Genomic DNA, 19,933 nt, shown 5'->3' on the forward strand with positions numbered 1-19,933 from the left:
GACTAGATTCGAGTGGATGTACCTTTTATTCCATAGATCCTTATTGAGCAGGTCTTCAAGGATGTAGACAAGTTAAAAAACAGGAATACATATTAAAAAGTGTATACACACATTAATGTCTCTTCCACAGATTCCAAGTTAAATGGCTCTAATGGATGTGAAATATGTGATAAAAATATTAAACACATTTCCATTTAAGAAATAATAACAAACTTGTCACAAAATATGTGAAGGTCACAGGGGTCTGCCAAGCTAGACTTTCACATCTGACAGTTGGGTTATCATACACAGTATCTTTTTGTTTCACTATGTAAGTTGATGCAGGGATTTGGAATTTTAATCATTGACGTTTGCGTGTACTATGACCAGGAGATATACTTGCAAGCCACAGGTCCTCATTCCTTAATTGACAAAATTCTGCCAATGAAAATGTCTTTGAATAGCTGGATTTAATGGTATTAAAGGCAACATGAAACTTAGTGATACTAGAATGGTAAAACTTACTGTTAAACACTTTACAGTGATTTACAGTATGTGAACCTGTGTCCACAAGGAAGTGCAGTCCTAATATGCCAGTACGATCACAAGGACACCATTTCATTACATTTTCATTACATTGCATGGAGCAGAGTTGTCACATCCTGAATGGCACGTGCGAGTAGTCTTACGCTTCGTTCAACTCACTCAAACAGGCAAATTATTCAGTGTACAGTGGAAAAGTGTACAGTGTAGTGGAAAAGTTGCACTATGTTTTGATTTAATTTTATCTGCAGCAACAAATTACTAAGACGGTATTGTAGCAATTATACTGTAAACAGTAATATTTATTTTATTTGATACAGACTGAATTCCTAAAACGAACTACATTTGGTAATAGTTGCTGAAAAGGCTTTCTTATTAAAGTTTCAAAACTTATGACAATATAATTTTTTATGTAGCTAGTTACCATCGTAAATTGTGTGATCCAAACATGCAGCTGAATCCAGCTGTGCCCCATTTCTATGGTAATAATGGAAAAACTCCACTGATGTCACTTTCATGCCTGTGACAGATGCTTGACATGTCAGTGTCACTGTTGCTATTCAATGAAATAATCACTTCCTTCTCTGAATTTTCCAAAACAGCTTCATTCTGTCATGCTCCTTCAATGCTGCTCTGTGCACGTTTGATGGCTTTTCTACCATCTTCAGTGATGTTCCTAACAGCTTCTTGTGTGATGATGTTCCCGACAGCTTCTTGTACGAGTGCTTTGACTGCAGAGATAGTAAACTTATTATTATTCCAGGAAATGTAAATTTAATTTGGGCCCATAGTAACTCTATCGGGTTGAAATGGCAATGGTAGGGTGGTAGTCTAACGATTGTTTGCCAATATGGTTTTGTGAGATTCTTGGTTTTGTATACGGGGAACTGTGGTTTATGGATTTTTTTTTCCATAAGTTCCCTCTTTGTAAGGTTATCACACACATTGAAGTTTGGTGCTGGACCCAATCAATCATTTATTCCTTCCCCATCGGCATGGTAGGTGCCTTGACAACCACAACTGAATTGTAGGGACCATTACATAGAACAATTGTTGATAGTTTTCCCAGGTTTGGTATTAGTGACTGTATGAACCAATTTGTAAATGTGATGTGGTTCTTTTCTTCATTGTAGTCACCTGTGTTTTTTAATTTAAAAACCAGGAGACTGTTTGGGACAGAACTTTGCACAGTGGCTGCATCAAGAAGAATTAAGTGTGCCCCACTTGCCAGGAGGTATTACCGTTGTTGTTTAGATGTGTTCTCTGTCCTGCTTGATAAAAATGACCAGAATTGACCATGTTTCATCAAGCCACACCGCTTAATCCATTTACATACTATGGATCTGCATTTTAAAAAATGGCATCACCATGCCGCTATAGACTCCTCTGTCAACAGCGTATGACCACAGAAATGTCCATAGTGAATGCCTAGATTGTGTGAAACTGTGAATAATGATGTGCAACTGCGTTAAAAAAGTTCTAATTCCTGAAGTGTGACCAATAACTTGCAGAGTATCATATATTTCTTTCTGCGATAATAATCATAAACATGATGAAAAATCATATCTTCCGCAAACAAATCTATATTGGTAATCCACTTATCCATACAACTTTTTTTCTCCAAGGGTTTTCAGTTTTGATGTTTCTCCAGCTTCTTTTTCTTTCTTAAACATCTCCTTTCCCAATCTTCACAACAGGCTTTCTGTTTACTGATCAGGGCCACCACAGTTCTGTTGATTACCTTGTTAACAGAGAGCAGTGGGCAACTGTTACGTTTTCCAGTCTCAAAGTAGGCACGTAATATACAAACCATTTCTCTCCACTGCCCTTGTACTGCAATATCCTGTCCAAGAGAACTTCCTACTGACATTGTTCAGTGCTGCACAACAAATAACAGTAAAAATAAATAAAGTAATAACTCCTACAACTGCAAACACAAACATAAACAAAATCACTGGGTGCAATGCTTGCATAGAAGGGCAAACTGACTGAAACTGAAGGCCATTGCAGGTGGGAAATGTTGAGGTAGTGGGGTGAAGGTATGGCAACTTTGGGTGTTTGTTGCAGCTACAAATCTTGAGATTGGCGGAATACGGTCTATGCTTCCCACATGGGCTTTCCTCCTATTACTTCCCTTGTAGCTGTCAGTCATAAAGTAATTTTGAACAGACTATAGTTATCATATCAGTTATGTGTGTGAACTGTCTGCTGTTGAAGACATGAGTGGGTGATTTCAGTGTCTGCCATTTATTACTGTTTAATTTTTCAGAATAAAGATTATTTTCATCTAAATTTCAGCATACATCATTTCTTGATCGTAGCTATAATGGTTCTATAGTTATGAGATTCACTCTAGTGAAAAGCTCCACAGAAGGAAACACAGATTACATTTACTAAGCTACATAATTGCATTTGTATGGCTGAACTGACTACATTTGTAAGGCTCATTTGGTAAGATACTGTAAACTGGGCTTAATTTGTTTCTTTGTAATTTACAGTTACATGTGCTAATTGGGCACAATATGGATGTGGCAAGTGTTGGTCTTACATCAGGAAGCAGTCTCTTAATAAACTTGAAAGAGAAAGTGGTTCAATTGGCTAGTAATCGTGGAGTGCTGGGTTCTGTGCAGGCTGCAGCTCAGGCTGCATTGCAAGTTGGCTGACAAGGCAGCCAAAGAAATGTGTTTGTATGATGTGGTATGTCAATGTGCCTTCCCATTGCATGCCGTCATCTCATTATCTGACAGAAGAGTCATGTGTCAGTGAGAAACTGAATGGTTGGGAGTGGCAGACAAGAAGTTGCAGCCACTCAAATCAACCACACAAGCTAGATGGACTTCATGCCAGTCACACTTATGGAAGGAGGTGCCGTTCCTCAGACAGCACATAGGACATACCTCTTTAACACACAGTTTCCTCCTCCAGCAGGAGGATCCACCACTGTTTTTAGTGAGCCACTTTCAGTTTAACATATTTTGGCTTGAGATTTGTCCACATTCCTTGCTGACATTGGCACATGCCTCACATGGGTTTTGAAATTTTGTGAACTGTCGGGCCCCGTCCATAAGGTGCTAGAGAAGGGAAGTGGGGGCAGGCCGTAACCCCCCCCCCCCCACCCCCCCCCATCCCCCCCCCCCACCCACCTACCTACCTCAAGAATGGCATGCTGACTTGCCATAAGGGTACTGATTACCATGCTGTTGAGTGCCGCACATTAATTATCACCATTGTCATAACTGTGTTGGTGGATGATTTTGAACTTGGGTGTTGAAAGTGTCATAAATCACATTAGTTTTTTAATTAATGTTAACACGTTACAGCAACTATGAACAATCTGATTTTACAGTCAGTTGGAGATCTCACAAAAACTTAACATGAGTTGACAGAATCGCTTTCATTGTGCTGTTTTGTGGTATTATACTTTGGCTTCGACTTCGTTCATGTAGGGATTGTAAGAGGTGATTAGAACAGTATCAGGATGAAAATAGGAAGCAAACCTTCATACTTACTAACAGATGTAAGGAGAAATGTGGGAACTACTTATAGCTTTCTTAGATCTTAATAATTTGGGAGTGAAGGAAACCACTCACCAGTTAGAGGAAGTGTTTGTCATCAACAGGCACACACAAGTCTATATTATTTGCATTCTACTAGAAGTTTTCTGCACATTTAGTTAGAGCTTAGTTAAAGTAGTTTATCATAACTATTGTACTGACTTTAGATATCTGTGATGAGAGGTTTTGTAATGTATTTTTTTAAAATGTTATTTTAGTTCTGTGTGAAATGACATGAGTGAGTGAATGCTGTCTCAGCACATAGATTAATCCTCCCGCTAAGCATATGGACTAGATTCGAGTGGATGTACCTTTTATTCCATAGATCCTTATTGAGCAGGTCTTCAAGGATGTAGACAAGTTAAAAAACAGGAATACATATTAAAAAGTGTATACACACATTAATGTCTCTTCCACAGATTCCAAGTTAAATGGCTCTAATGGATGTGAAATATGTGATAAAAATATTAAACACATTTCCATTTAAGAAATAATAACAAACTTGTCACAAAATATGTGAAGGTCACAGGGGTCTGCCAAGCTAGACTTTCACATCTGACAGTTGGGTTATCATACACAGTATCTTTTTGTTTCACTATGTAAGTTGATGCAGGGATTTGGAATTTTAATCATTGACGTTTGCGTGTACTATGACCAGGAGATATACTTGCAAGCCACAGGTCCTCATTCCTTAATTGACAAAATTCTGCCAATGAAAATGTCTTTGAATAGCTGGATTTAATGGTATTAAAGGCAACATGAAACTTAGTGATACTAGAATGGTAAAACTTACTGTTAAACACTTTACAGTGATTTACAGTATGTGAACCTGTGTCCACAAGGAAGTGCAGTCCTAATATGCCAGTACGATCACAAGGACACCATTTCATTACATTTTCATTACATTGCATGGAGCAGAGTTGTCACATCCTGAATGGCACGTGCGAGTAGTCTTACGCTTCGTTCAACTCACTCAAACAGGCAAATTATTCAGTGTACAGTGGAAAAGTGTACAGTGTAGTGGAAAAGTTGCACTATGTTTTGATTTAATTTTATCTGCAGCAACAAATTACTAAGACGGTATTGTAGCAATTATACTGTAAACAGTAATATTTATTTTATTTGATACAGACTGAATTCCTAAAACGAACTACATTTGGTAATAGTTGCTGAAAAGGCTTTCTTATTAAAGTTTCAAAACTTATGACAATATAATTTTTTATGTAGCTAGTTACCATCGTAAATTGTGTGATCCAAACATGCAGCTGAATCCAGCTGTGCCCCATTTCTATGGTAATAATGGAAAAACTCCACTGATGTCACTTTCATGCCTGTGACAGATGCTTGACATGTCAGTGTCACTGTTGCTATTCAATGAAATAATCACTTCCTTCTCTGAATTTTCCAAAACAGCTTCATTCTGTCATGCTCCTTCAATGCTGCTCTGTGCACGTTTGATGGCTTTTCTACCATCTTCAGTGATGTTCCTAACAGCTTCTTGTGTGATGATGTTCCCGACAGCTTCTTGTACGAGTGCTTTGACTGCAGAGATAGTAAACTTATTATTATTCCAGGAAATGTAAATTTAATTTGGGCCCATAGTAACTCTATCGGGTTGAAATGGCAATGGTAGGGTGGTAGTCTAACGATTGTTTGCCAATATGGTTTTGTGAGATTCTTGGTTTTGTATACGGGGAACTGTGGTTTATGGATTTTTTTTCCATAAGTTCCCTCTTTGTAAGGTTATCACACACATTGAAGTTTGGTGCTGGACCCAATCAATCATTTATTCCTTCCCCATCGGCATGGTAGGTGCCTTGACAACCACAACTGAATTGTAGGGACCATTACATAGAACAATTGTTGATAGTTTTCCCAGGTTTGGTATTAGTGACTGTATGAACCAATTTGTAAATGTGATGTGGTTCTTTTCTTCATTGTAGTCACCTGTGTTTTTTAATTTAAAAACCAGGAGACTGTTTGGGACAGAACTTTGCACAGTGGCTGCATCAAGAAGAATTAAGTGTGCCCCACTTGCCAGGAGGTATTACCGTTGTTGTTTAGATGTGTTCTCTGTCCTGCTTGATAAAAATGACCAGAATTGACCATGTTTCATCAAGCCACACCGCTTAATCCATTTACATACTATGGATCTGCATTTTAAAAAATGGCATCACCATGCCGCTATAGACTCCTCTGTCAACAGCGTATGACCACAGAAATGTCCATAGTGAATGCCTAGATTGTGTGAAACTGTGAATAATGATGTGCAACTGCGTTAAAAAAGTTCTAATTCCTGAAGTGTGACCAATAACTTGCAGAGTATCATATATTTCTTTCTGCGATAATAATCATAAACATGATGAAAAATCATATCTTCCGCAAACAAATCTATATTGGTAATCCACTTATCCATACAACTTTTTTTCTCCAAGGGTTTTCAGTTTTGATGTTTCTCCAGCTTCTTTTTCTTTCTTAAACATCTCCTTTCCCAATCTTCACAACAGGCTTTCTGTTTACTGATCAGGGCCACCACAGTTCTGTTGATTACCTTGTTAACAGAGAGCAGTGGGCAACTGTTACGTTTTCCAGTCTCAAAGTAGGCACGTAATATACAAACCATTTCTCTCCACTGCCCTTGTACTGCAATATCCTGTCCAAGAGAACTTCCTACTGACATTGTTCAGTGCTGCACAACAAATAACAGTAAAAATAAATAAAGTAATAACTCCTACAACTGCAAACACAAACATAAACAAAATCACTGGGTGCAATGCTTGCATAGAAGGGCAAACTGACTGAAACTGAAGGCCATTGCAGGTGGGAAATGTTGAGGTAGTGGGGTGAAGGTATGGCAACTTTGGGTGTTTGTTGCAGCTACAAATCTTGAGATTGGCGGAATACGGTCTATGCTTCCCACATGGGCTTTCCTCCTATTACTTCCCTTGTAGCTGTCAGTCATAAAGTAATTTTGAACAGACTATAGTTATCATATCAGTTATGTGTGTGAACTGTCTGCTGTTGAAGACATGAGTGGGTGATTTCAGTGTCTGCCATTTATTACTGTTTAATTTTTCAGAATAAAGATTATTTTCATCTAAATTTCAGCATACATCATTTCTTGATCGTAGCTATAATGGTTCTATAGTTATGAGATTCACTCTAGTGAAAAGCTCCACAGAAGGAAACACAGATTACATTTACTAAGCTACATAATTGCATTTGTATGGCTGAACTGACTACATTTGTAAGGCTCATTTGGTAAGATACTGTAAACTGGGCTTAATTTGTTTCTTTGTAATTTACAGTTACATGTGCTAATTGGGCACAATATGGATGTGGCAAGTGTTGGTCTTACATCAGGAAGCAGTCTCTTAATAAACTTGAAAGAGAAAGTGGTTCAATTGGCTAGTAATCGTGGAGTGCTGGGTTCTGTGCAGGCTGCAGCTCAGGCTGCATTGCAAGTTGGCTGGAGTGCACTCCTTCCAACGGCTGATGAGAGGGCTCGCACCCTTTCATCACTTCTGCCTAATTCAGGTATTCTGACCATTATTTTTTGTTTTTTAGTATGTGAATTTCATATATCTCCCTAAATCAATGGTAGCCTTGATGTATTTTCTGCACACAAAAAAATATTGAACGTCAATGGTTTACATAATTTAGTCTGTTTGGTTAAATTTAATGTGGGTTATTATAGTGTCAGTCAAAGATATAAATGATTACACAACAGTACAAAATCCATAAGGTAAATCATAACCTCTGTGATGTTATGATTAGCTCTCTATGATATCAGTGCTCAAAGTTGCATTCCATGTTGTTGAATTCTGTGCAAAACTGCCTTGAGCATTTAATCTCTGTGTCCTTTCAAAGAATGTGGCAGTAAGATATGAATCTCAGACCGAGAGAGAGAGAGAGAGAGAGAGAGAGAGAGAGAGAGAGAGAGAGAGAGAGAGACTGAGTGGGGTATACTAGACTCGTATTCGGGAGGACTACAGTTACAACCAGTGTCTGACCATCCTGATCTAGGTTCTCTATGATTTCCCAAAATCACTTAAGGCAATTGTTGGGATGGTTCCTTCAAAAAGGCATGACTGCTTTCCTTCTCCATCCTTCCCTAATTCGAGCTTGTGCTCCAGCTCTAATGACCTCGTTGCTGATGGGATGTTTCAACACTAATCTCCTGCTCCTCCTCCAACTGAGAAATAACTTTGAAATAATTCACAGCATTCTTTAAACTGCTGCTCTAAATATTTGACTACTTTGATCACTATAGAATACAATGGGAATGAATAAACCCTAATGCTGTGCACTTTAGGTGCATAATATTAAGCTCACTGAACAATAAAAATTTAGTCATCAGTATTTCAATAGCCTTCACAAGTGGTGATATTTTTTTAACTTCATGAAACAAAATGTACTATTTTTGAATACCTGAAAATGTTTCATTCGGTTTACAAACTTCCTGACTTCATAGTCATTGTGTAAAAGTACAGATAGAATAAAACAGCAAGTAAAAGAAACATTCAATAAAAGAATGTTTCTTTGGCATGGAACAAGGTAAGCCATAAATACAATGGAAACAATTGGGATAATCATGGAAAAATGATTTTGGCTGAGGAAGGGGGGTTGGGGTTATTTGGGGATTTGGGGTTGGCGTAAGGAACTGAAGTGGAATGGTGGCGGTGAATGTGGAGATGGCATACTATGTGCTAGTGTGAATGCAAACTAGTTGCATGACATGCCTGCTAATCATTGTCTTTTGTCTGTCCGTATACTTGTTGATTCAAAAATACTGCTAGAATATGTGTGGCCAATGTATGACTTATTGTGCAGCTATACTATGTGTATACTATGTGTATATGAACCAATTTGTAAATGTGATGTGGTTCTTTTCTTCATTGTAGTCACCTGTGTTTTTTAATTTAAAAACCAGGAGACTGTTTGGGACAGAACTTTGCACAGTGGCTGCATGAAGAAGAATTAAGTGTGCCCCACTTGCCAGGTGGAGAATGTGTAAAGAGGCACCAATAAATCAATCCTTGCAACTTTCCATAGAGGCTGCAGTTGCTAGAGACATTAACTGTGGTTCTGTATAGCACTGTGTGTACGTAGGAAATATTGGTGCTCAGCCACTTCAGCCATGACAGTTAATGCAAATTGGTCATATTACGTGAAGACTGTGTCTGGCTTGTGCTGTGTTGTACTGTGAGTTTTCAATGTGAGGACTTGGTGAGCCAGTGTAAATGAATGGTTGCTTCTGGATGTTGTTCTTGCGTTATAGTAACAGCTATAACATAATCGTATATGAGAACTGTTTAAAGCCAGTCTCATAATGTTATAGTACTTGTTGAGCTGAATGGTAAACAGGGAAATGTGAGTCTACAACAGCTCAATGTTGCTGTTTTGATTAAAGAACTACAGAGTCTATTTCTGTGTGATCAAAACATGTTCAGAACACCACAGAACCTGTTCCATGGTTCACCACTTCTTCCATACAGTCGTCCTGCTAGACTTTTTGATATCTACAATTAACATGTCACATAACATTTCATCAACTGGCAGAAATGTGTTTCATCATATCAGGTACTGTGTTTTCAATGTTGCACAATTCTCTACTGGCATACCTTTGCCCACTGTAATTGGACAACTATATGGGCAGTATTAATTAAGACTCCCTTTCCTCCGTCTCTGCTCTAGATGTGAATGCAACCCCCCCCCCTTTTTTTTCATTTGCCAATAGGTTTGTAAGTATCGGTGTTAACTTCATATAAAAATTCCTGCCTCATAATAGCAAGGTGCCTTATAGCCATGAGTCGGGACGCATACTAGTGATCCACGTTCATGAAGATATTTTTTTGAATGGAAATTCTGAAATGAATAAGCTGTCTACCACTGCCAGTAAACCAGTATCGTTGTATGCACCAGTAAACCTGCAGGTGTCACTTTCTGTACAGGATGAACTTTGGTGCATTTAAAGACAGTCATCCACAATTTTCAGCTTCAGCACATTGACCATGCACCTTATTGAAAGAGGTAGGCAACAAACAACATTGCTTGGATGCTAACCTATACCCTCAAGCAGGTGTTACCACCCACCATCCCCTTTCATTTTACTCTGCTCCACCTTTCTGTGTGCCAGCAGTCAGCTGAATTTCTTGTTAGCTTTGACAGAGCATGTGACAAATTTATGAGAGCTTGAAAGTGACATCAAGAAATTTGGTTTGGGACGCATCATTTCACTAGTCTGAGACCCAAATCTGGCCACCCATATTGCAAGAGTTCTGCTGGTACAAGTGTTATGTCTAATGTGTATGTGTTTCTTAGTGGCTGTAGATCCTGAATTTTGACTATTGTTTATGTGCGTCCAGTACACTTATGCCCTGCTTTGTCCTGCTTTGTATCCCATTCAGTTCTTGGGAAAAATAAAAACAAACAAAAAAATGCTGGCAAGGAATTATCAGGAATCATGATGTATATACCATAAGAGACTAATGTTGATACAAGTAAACAACTAAAATACAGTATTAGACTGATATAGCTACTCTACAGCTAAAACTTGATGTTTTGCAGATCCACTCCAGTTTAGAATGAGACGTTTTACATTGAAACATAAAACCAGAAAGATATTTGATATAATTACGAGATGCTATTTCTGAGTCCATTTTGTACAAAGTCCACAAAACACTGGCCTGAAGGATACAATTGTAGTCTTTTCTGAATGACCCTATTCTGTGTTTCTATTCAGTTTCATGTCAAGCCATAAAATAAGACAGGATAGAAGTGTTGGTTAAAGAAGGCTTCCACATTCAAGGTGACATGTTTGGGGATTGTCATGTTGTAATCGAAGTCCAGGAACAAGCTGAAGAAATATTACGAATTTGCCCGTTGTGACTTCCCAAGCATAGCAGAAGCTGTTGAGTCTATTAACGTTTTTTTAATAGTGTTTATTGTGAATGATACCTGTGCATAGCCACACTGTTGTGCCTACCTTTTGTTAAGTATGATGCTCCAAATTATGCAGAACAGCTGCAGTCATCTACTTAATATGCATGTCAGTTACTTAGGATAAGTGAGATTTTATTTCATTTTGTAACTTGTTGCCAGCCAACATGTCATTGTTTATATTGATGCATCCATTGTATCCTGAGTTGTTGAAAGTTAAAGGTCATTTAACAGTGGGAAATTTGAGAATTATACAAAATGTATCTCAGGACTGTTATGGTATTGCAGTCAACTGAGGATTGTGATTTATGTTTGTGACTGCTACAGATTGCATGTAGTCATAGAAGCAATCATTACATCAGGGTAGTTATTGACATTAAAGTCATATCTTTCCATCATAACACTACTCTCACTGAGTTCCAACTAGAGTGAACTGTCTATTTATGAATCATTTTGCTAATTGGATGTGCAGGAGTTTTAGTGACAACTGACTGATGAGTGCCCTGAAGCAGTACGTACCAATGAAATCTGAATATAGATCAAAGAAGACTAGCCAGGAATTCTTCAGAAAATCATGAAACCACTTTGAGTAACTTTTAGGACCTGTAGACATGCATATTTGAGCTCTATTTCACAAAGTATTGATTTTGTGACAGTGATTTGTATGTTACTCTTCTAGGTCACCATTAATCTTATACAGAATGAAAATTAATCTTTCACTGTGAAGGAGAATGTGCACTTCTTTGAAACTTTTCAACAAACTAAAACTGAGTGTTGGATTGGACTTTGAACTGAGAACCTTGCTTTTCATGTACTGTGTTTGTTTCAGTTCTGCCAGTTTCTCTTTTCAGTGTCACCAAAGGTGTCTTGCATCTTCTGCTAGACTACCTTTCCTGAAAGAAAGGATATTGTTGAGGCCCATTTCCAGAATGAATTTTTCACTTTGCATTAAAATCTCCGCTGTTCTGAAACTTCTGACCGATAAAAAAATGTATACTGGAATGGAACTCTTAACTGGAACTTTCCCACTGCGTGCAGTGCTGTAAAGTTGGGTCATGAGTGACGCTTGTATAGGTCAGTTTGTAAAAGCCTGCAAAAGGCAAATGTCCAGTTTCAAACCCCAGACTGGTACACAGTTTTAATTTATCAGGAAATAACATAAGTGGAATTAGTTTCATGCTCTCCCAGTGGTTCTGCGTTGATATCTCTGTAAGTGTCAAACTGTAATGCATGCTGCCTCCAGTGGAGGTCTGAAGCACCACATGCTAACCGGTTGGTATCAAATGGTGAGCACTTGAGGGAGCTTAACTACCATTGAGTGACCTGAGGTTTGCTTAATGTAGGTTTTGTTGGGCAGAGGGTGCGGAGGGAAAAGGAGGGGGGGGGGGGGGGGATGAAGCCAGCTGTCTGTTATATATTCTCTTTTTAAAAATTAAAATAGTGGTTTCTCTGTATTTTAATTCCGTTACGCTTACTGGCAACTAGTTTCGAACTACTGAGTTCATTTTCAGGCTAGGCCTATTAAAGCTGCACTAATAGTGCTGCGGCAGGTGACCGTCAATTTACACATGGGTAATACACACGATACATAGTCACACAGAATATCAGATCAGTTTCACAATGTAGGTGTATTCACAAAGTGCAGCTGAACTACGCTGTGGAGCCTAGTCTGACTGTGTATCAGGTGTGTGTTACCTACATGTGAACTGAGCGTCACCTAATTAGAGCAGCTTTCATCTACATATACATCTACATCTTCATCTATATCTAAATATCTATGTAGATACTCCGCAAGGCACTGTATGGTGCACAGCGGAGTGTACCCTCTACCACTACTTGTCATTTCCTTTCCTGTTCCACTCACAAATATAACCAGGGAAAAACTGTCTCTATGCCTCTGTGAGCCATAATTTTTCATATCATATCGTCGCAGTCCTTACGCACACAGTATGTTGGAGGGTGTAGAATTGTTTGGCATTCGGCTTCAAACACTGGTTCTCTAAATATTCTCGATAGTGTTTCTCAAAAAGAACGTCGCTTTCCCTCCAGGGATTCACATTTGAGTTCCTGAAGCATGTCCATAACACGTGTTGTTCGAACCTACCGGTAACAAATGTAGCAGCCCACCTCTGAGTTGCTTTGAGGTCTTCCTTTAATGCGATCAGATATTGATTCCAAACACTCAAGTAGTACTCAAGAATAGGTCGTACCGGCATCCTATATGCAGTCTCCTTTACAGGTGAACCTCTCTTTCCTAAAATTCTCCCAATAAACCAATGTCGACCATTCACCTTCCCTACCACAGTTCTTTAATAGGCCTGGCTGGAAAATGAACTTGCTAGTTCGAAACTAGTCACCAGCTTAATAAAATGCATCTGTGATTGAATTACTATAAGGAATTTGTTATCTGAGTGCTAAGTGTTGTAGTTTCTTGACAACACTGTGTTCCGATTTGTACTTAATTGTGGTTATGATGTGACATTGTTTGGTGGAGACACTGGGTGCTTTGAAACATCCACATCACTGTAGCTCCAATTAGGCAACATAAAAGCTGTTGCATTGCAAAGACAGGAACTGAACGCAAGAAGTCCATCTTTCCCAAGGTCTGTATTGTCAGGGAATTTCAAAACAGCTGCATGTCAGGCATCCACCAGTGTTTTCTGGAGATGCTGGTCAGGACATGACAAAGGAGTTGCCAGATGCAACAGGTATGTGTTTGGCAAATGTGTACTTTTACTTGGATGGCACAGCCTAGCAGGGGTTCAAGAACAATGAAGAGAATCTCTTTAACTGGAACAAATCCCAGCCCAAAACAGGGGTGAGGAAAGTGTATGAATGGTGACGATCTGCAGCAAGTCAATTTGGAATGGAAGAACAGTTGAAGAACAGGGTCCAATTTCGTGTGTAAATGACACAGTCTTATATTTAGAAATGTTTGGTCCCGTGCCACATTGTGTATCTGAATATGACAGAAGCTAACAAAATCTTTCTCTTAATGAAATGAGTATGGGACATGTACCAAACTATTCTGATAAAGATGTCACAACCACCAAGAAATACATAAGATGGAGCCAGCCATTGACGAAATGAAACATAAAAAGAGCTGAACGAAACAAATATGACTGACACCCGAATGTGGTCCCCTGTGGCAGTTGTGGAAGATGACCACAATCTCGCTCTTTCATATGCTAGGTAATAAGAAAAGAAATCCAGCAGTTTATGGCAGTCAGAACTGTTTGGCCAAGTAAACAAGAGATAGCAGTCATTAATGTTGACCCCATACAGCGGGAGCTAATAGAGAATATTGAAGAAGAGGTGTATTGTTCTTAAGCACCAATATCTGTCATCAGTCTAACATCCAGGAAGAATGGTCTGAGTCAAATTGGACTTATAACACAGCCATCAAAGAACCACCCAGTATCCAATCAATGTAGGTACAACCAGCTTCTCCAGCAAGTGTAAAGCCCTGCAGAAGAACAGACATTTGGAGAACAGGGGACAACATGCTAGTGTATATCCATGTTGGACACCCAGGACTCATACGTTGCTGTGGGGAAAGATAACAAGTGTTCAATGGCTACTACACCACCAGACATCAACTATCTCAAAAGTTCTATTCTTGGCAGTCAACTGCAAACAATTATTGTCAACCTCTAGGATGGAGCCCATTGCTGTTCCATAGACAAGGTCACTCCCCAACAGACTGTATCAGCTTCTCATCTCTGTCACTCACCTAGCTGCTAAACTCAGGAAAACTTAGCAAGGTGACCACTTATGGAGGTGGCACTGTCACAGATGAAAATCCTTCAAGGACAAATAGTTACCAACATGTAAGGAAATCTCACTGGTGTCGTCATCAATGGCCAACCAGTCTGGGTGCTAGTGGGTGCAGGGGCTACGTTTTCTGTAATTCTGAATGGTGGTTGTCACCAGCTAAAGAATATATCCATAATATGAATGCAGTTGTGCTGAAGGTTGCAAATGGGAAATACACAGTGTCATCAAAAGTATCCGAACACCTGGCTGAAAATGACTTACAAGTTCGTGGCACCCTCCATCAGTAGTCCTGGAATTCAATATACTGTTGGCCCACCCTTAGCCTTGATAACAGCTTCCACTCTTGCAGGCATACGTTCAATCAGGTGCTGGAAGGTTTCTTGGGGAATGTCAGCCCATTCTTCACAGAGTGCTGAACTGAGGAGAGGTGCCGATGTCGGTTGGTGAGGCCTGGCAAGAAGTCGGCGTTCCAAAACATCCCAAAGGTATTCTGTAGGACTCTCTGCAGGCCAGTCCATTACAGGGATGTTATTGTCACATGTACATCTACATCCATACTCCGCAAGCCACCTGACGGTGTGTGGCGGAGGGTACCTTGAGTACCTCTATTGGTTCTCCCTTCTATTCCAGTCTCATATTGTTCGTGGAAAGAAAGATTGTCGGTATGCCTCTGCGTGGTCTCTAATCTCTCTGATTTTATCCTCATGGTCTCTTCGCGAGATATACGTAGGAGGGAGCAATATACTGCTTGACTCCTCGGTGCAGGTATTTTCTCGAAGCTTCAACAAAAGCCCGTACCGAGCTACTGAGCGTCTCTCTTGCAGAGTCTTCCACTGGAGTTTATCTATCATCTCCATAACGCTTTCACGATTACTAAAAGATCCTGTAACAAAGTGTTCTGCTCGCCGTTGGATCTTCTCTCTCTCTTCTATCAACCCTATCTGGTACGGATCTCACACCGGCGAGCAGTATTCAAGCAGTGGGTGAACAAGTGTACTGTAACCTACTTCCTTTGTTTTCGGACTGCATTTCCTTAGGATTCTCCCAATGAATCTCAGTCTGGCAGCTTTTTTACCGACGATTAATTTTATATGCTCATTCCATTTTAAATCACTCCTAATGCCTACTCCCAGATAATTTATGGAATTAACTGCTTCCATTTGCTGACCTGCTATATTGTAGCTAAATGATAAAGGATCTTTCTTTCTGTGTATTCGCAGCACATCACACATGTCTACATTGAGATTCAATTGCCATTCCCTGCACCATGCGTCAATTCGCTGCAGATCCTCCTGCATTTCAGTACAATTTTCCATTGTTACAACCTCTCGATATACTACAGCATCATCTGCAAAAAGCCTCAGTGAACTTCTGATGTTATACACAAGGTCATTTTATATATATTGTGAATAACAACGGTCCTATGACACTCCCCTGTGGCACACAAGAAATCACTCTTACTTCAGAAGACTTCTCTCCATTGAGAATGACATGCTGCGTTTTGTTATCTAGGAACTTTTCAATCCAACCACGCAATTGGTCTGATAGTCCATATGCTCTTACTTTGTTCATTAAACGACTCTGGGGAACTGCATCAAATGCGTTTGGGAAGTCAAGAAACACGGCATCTACATACCTGGGAACCTGTGTCTATGGCCCTCTGAGTCTCGTGGACGAATAGTGCGAGCTGGGTTTCACACAATTGTCTTTTTCGGAACCCATTCTGATTCCTACAGAGTAGATTTCTAGTCTCCAGAAAAGTTATTATACCCGAACATAATACGTGTTCCAAAATCCTACAACTGATCGACATTAGAGAAATAGGTCTATAGTTCTGCAAATCTGTTCGACCTCCCTTCTTGAAAATGGGGATGACCTGTGCCCTTTTCCAATTTTTTGGAACAATACGCTCTTCTAGAGGTGCTCGATCGTATTGAAAGATGCAATCACCATCCCTGAATTTCTCTTCAACAGTGGGAAGCAAGAAGGTGCTTAAAACATCAATGTAGGCCTGTGCTGTTATAGTGCCACACAAAACAACAAGGGGTGCAAGCCCCCTACATTAAAAACATGACCACACCATAACACCACCGTCTCCGAATTTTACCTGTTGGCACTACACACGCTGGCAGATGACATTCACCGGGCATTCACCATATCCACACCCTGCTATCTGATCGCCACATTGTTTACAGTGATTCATCACTCCATACAACGTTTTTGCACTGTTCAATTATCCAATGTTTATGCTCCTTACACTGAGTGAGGTGTTGTTTGGCATTTACCAGCATGATGTGTGGCCAATGAGCAGCTGCTCAACCATGAATTCCAAGTTTTCTCGCCTCCCACCAAACTGTCATAGTACTTGCAGTGGATCCTGATGCAGTTTGGAATTCCTGTGTGATGGCCTGGATAGGTGTCTGCTTATTACACATTATGACCCTCTTCAACTGTCGGCTGTCTCTGTAAGTCAGTATACAAGGTTGGCCTGTACGCTTTTGTGCTGGTGGACCTAGGGATGTTTAGGAGTGTGGAAATCTTGCGTACAGACATATGACACAAGTGACACCAAATCACCTGACCACGTTCGAAGTCTGTGAGTTCCACAGAACGCACCATTCGGCTCTTTCATGATCTCTAATGAATAGTGAGGTCGCTGGTATCGAGTACCTGACAGTAGGTAACAGCACAATGCACCTAATATGAAAAACATATGTTGTTGGTGGTGATCGGATACTTTTGATCGCGTAGTGTATATCTAGCCAACAGGAGCATGTATTGCTATAATAATTATGATGTGACAGGGTGCAGCCCTTCAAATTTGTAATTTTTGCAAAATGTAGTCATAATGTTGTTTCCGGATGAGACTTCTTGCAGGCATCACAAGCAGTCATAGACTGTGGAAGAACAGAGCTCCAGGTTGATGAAGCTGTTCCAACAAGCACACATAACAGAAACTGATCTGGGCAGTTGTTTGTGTTTGAATACATTGTTATCCCACCATCATCAATGAGGCAACTTCCAGCCATCAGTCTAGATGCTCAGTTAAATTATGAAGCTTTTGTCAGTTGCAAACAGCATCTATGACTTAAATAAAGCTAACTCTACATACCAGTAGTGATCATAAGCATCACAGATGGTCAAGGAGAACTTTAGATCACTAATTGTCGCAAGCAACCGCAACTCATACCTAAAGATGTATGTGTGGGACAGCAGAACCACTCCAGGAAGGGGAGCTTAGTGCCATCAGTGAAGAATCTTGCTTCACTACCACTACAAATAAGTCAATGGAGAAAGCATCTGTTGAACTTCCAATATGATCTGGCCACACCCAGGAACAATGTTTGCTATGTTAGCCATTCTGCAATAGTTTTTGGATGCTTTCAATTCGGGTGTGGAGAAAAGACTGACCAAGCGGCCAATGATAAAACACTATAACAACATGGTAGGAAGTATAGAAGATGCTTCAGCATGACATTGAACCTTCAGAGAGCCCTTGTTTATCTCCTGTGGTTTTCGTGTCGACTACTGATGACTGAAATAAATCACGAGGAAAGAGGTAGGTAGGTAGGTAGGTAGGTGGGTGATAAGTTCCTATGGCGCCAAACTGCTGAGGTCATTGGTTCCTAGGCTTACACACTAACACTACTTAATCTAACTTAAACTTACATATGCTAAGGACAACACGCACACCCATGCTTGAGGAAGCACTCAAACCTCCAATGGGGGAAGCTGCATGAATCATGGCAAGGCACCTAAGACTGCGCGGCTACCTTGAGTGGCAGGAAAGGTTGCTATGCATTGATGATACCCTTGACTGCTTGAAAGGAACAATGTATTTCTCAAGTATGTACATGCAGACAGGCTGATGGAAAATGAAGGTGCAATGACTCTGACCAAGAAAAAGACTTCCTTTGTAATTCCTGACAGCTTCTGTGAGTTCAGAGTCATACTATTTGTGTTGTGTAATCCTCCAGCCACATTCAGATCTATGATGGACAGCCTGCTTCAAAATCTTAAGTCTTTGGTATCTCGATGACATTGTTGTTTTTCCATAACATTTGAAGAACATCTAAGCTGCCTGACAACTGTGGAAAAGTGTGTCCAGACCTCATGCTTCTGCCTGCATCTGAAAAGGTGTTTAGGGCACCTAGTTAATCTACATCTACATAGAGGGTGACAATTATTGAACTATATGAAATAAAATTGTCGTAACTTCTGAACGGTTTGTGTTAGGATGTCCAAACTGCACAGTTGGCTGCAGGGCATGATGGGAATTAGTATGGATTAGTGTCGAAGCCCACTTTCATTTGGATGGATCTGTCAATAAGCAAAATTTGTGCATTTGTGGGACTGTAAATCTGCATTTTTCGAACGAGAAGTGTCTTCACCCGCAATGTGTGATTGTGTGGAGTGCAATGTCCAGTCACAGAAATATCACTGTGATATTCCTCGATGGCACGGTGACTACCAAATGGTACATGAAGGCTTTGGAAGGTGATTTCATCCCCATTATCCAAAGTGACCCTGATTTAGACAAGATGTGGTTCATGCAAGACGGAGCCTGACCCCATTGAGCAGGAGAGTGTTTGATGTCCTGGAGGAACACTTTGGGGACCACATTCTGGCTTTGGTACCCAGAGGCCACTGGCATGGACCTTGATTGGCCACCATATTCTCCGGATCTGAACACATGAGACTCTTTTTTGTGGGGCTGTATTAAAGACAAGGTGTACAGTGATAACCCCGAAAACATTACTGAGCTAGAAACAGCCATTCAGCAGGACACTGACAGCATCGATGTTTTGACACTTCAGTGGGTCATGCAGAATGATGGGAGGCATGTCGAACTAAGAGTGTATGCTTATATAGTTAGTGATGACATGTAACAGTTCTGCTGAAGAGCTCAAGTGCCCATTTTGTACATCACAGCAGTTGTAAACATAATTTTTCACATGTGATACATTATCAGCATCTGTAGTGAATAATCATACCCACGTTTTTCTGCGGGTGAATTTCCATTTTTTCATACCAAGTGAGCTGGTGCAGTGGTCAAAACACTGAAATTGTTTTATGTTGGAAGTTTGCTCAAATCCATGTATGGCTATCCAGATTTAGGTTTTCCATACATTCCCTAA

At 40.0% G+C, this 19,933-nt stretch overlaps 1 protein-coding gene across 1 annotated transcript in view; it reads left to right on the plus strand.

Moving 5' to 3' along the window:
• Positions 1-19,933, plus strand: part of LOC126248847 (E3 ubiquitin-protein ligase HERC2) — an 851,297-nt gene that overhangs the window by 188,657 nt on the left and 642,707 nt on the right. Inside the window, exon 18 of the mRNA XM_049950269.1 lies at positions 7,385-7,613. Coding sequence (XP_049806226.1) covers positions 7,385-7,613 — 229 coding nt within the window. The remainder of the gene's footprint in view (positions 1-7,384; positions 7,614-19,933) is intronic.

Source organism: Schistocerca nitens, chromosome 3 (genome assembly GCF_023898315.1).
Source record: "Schistocerca nitens isolate TAMUIC-IGC-003100 chromosome 3, iqSchNite1.1, whole genome shotgun sequence".
In the NCBI taxonomy this organism is placed as follows: domain Eukaryota; kingdom Metazoa; phylum Arthropoda; class Insecta; order Orthoptera; family Acrididae; genus Schistocerca; species Schistocerca nitens.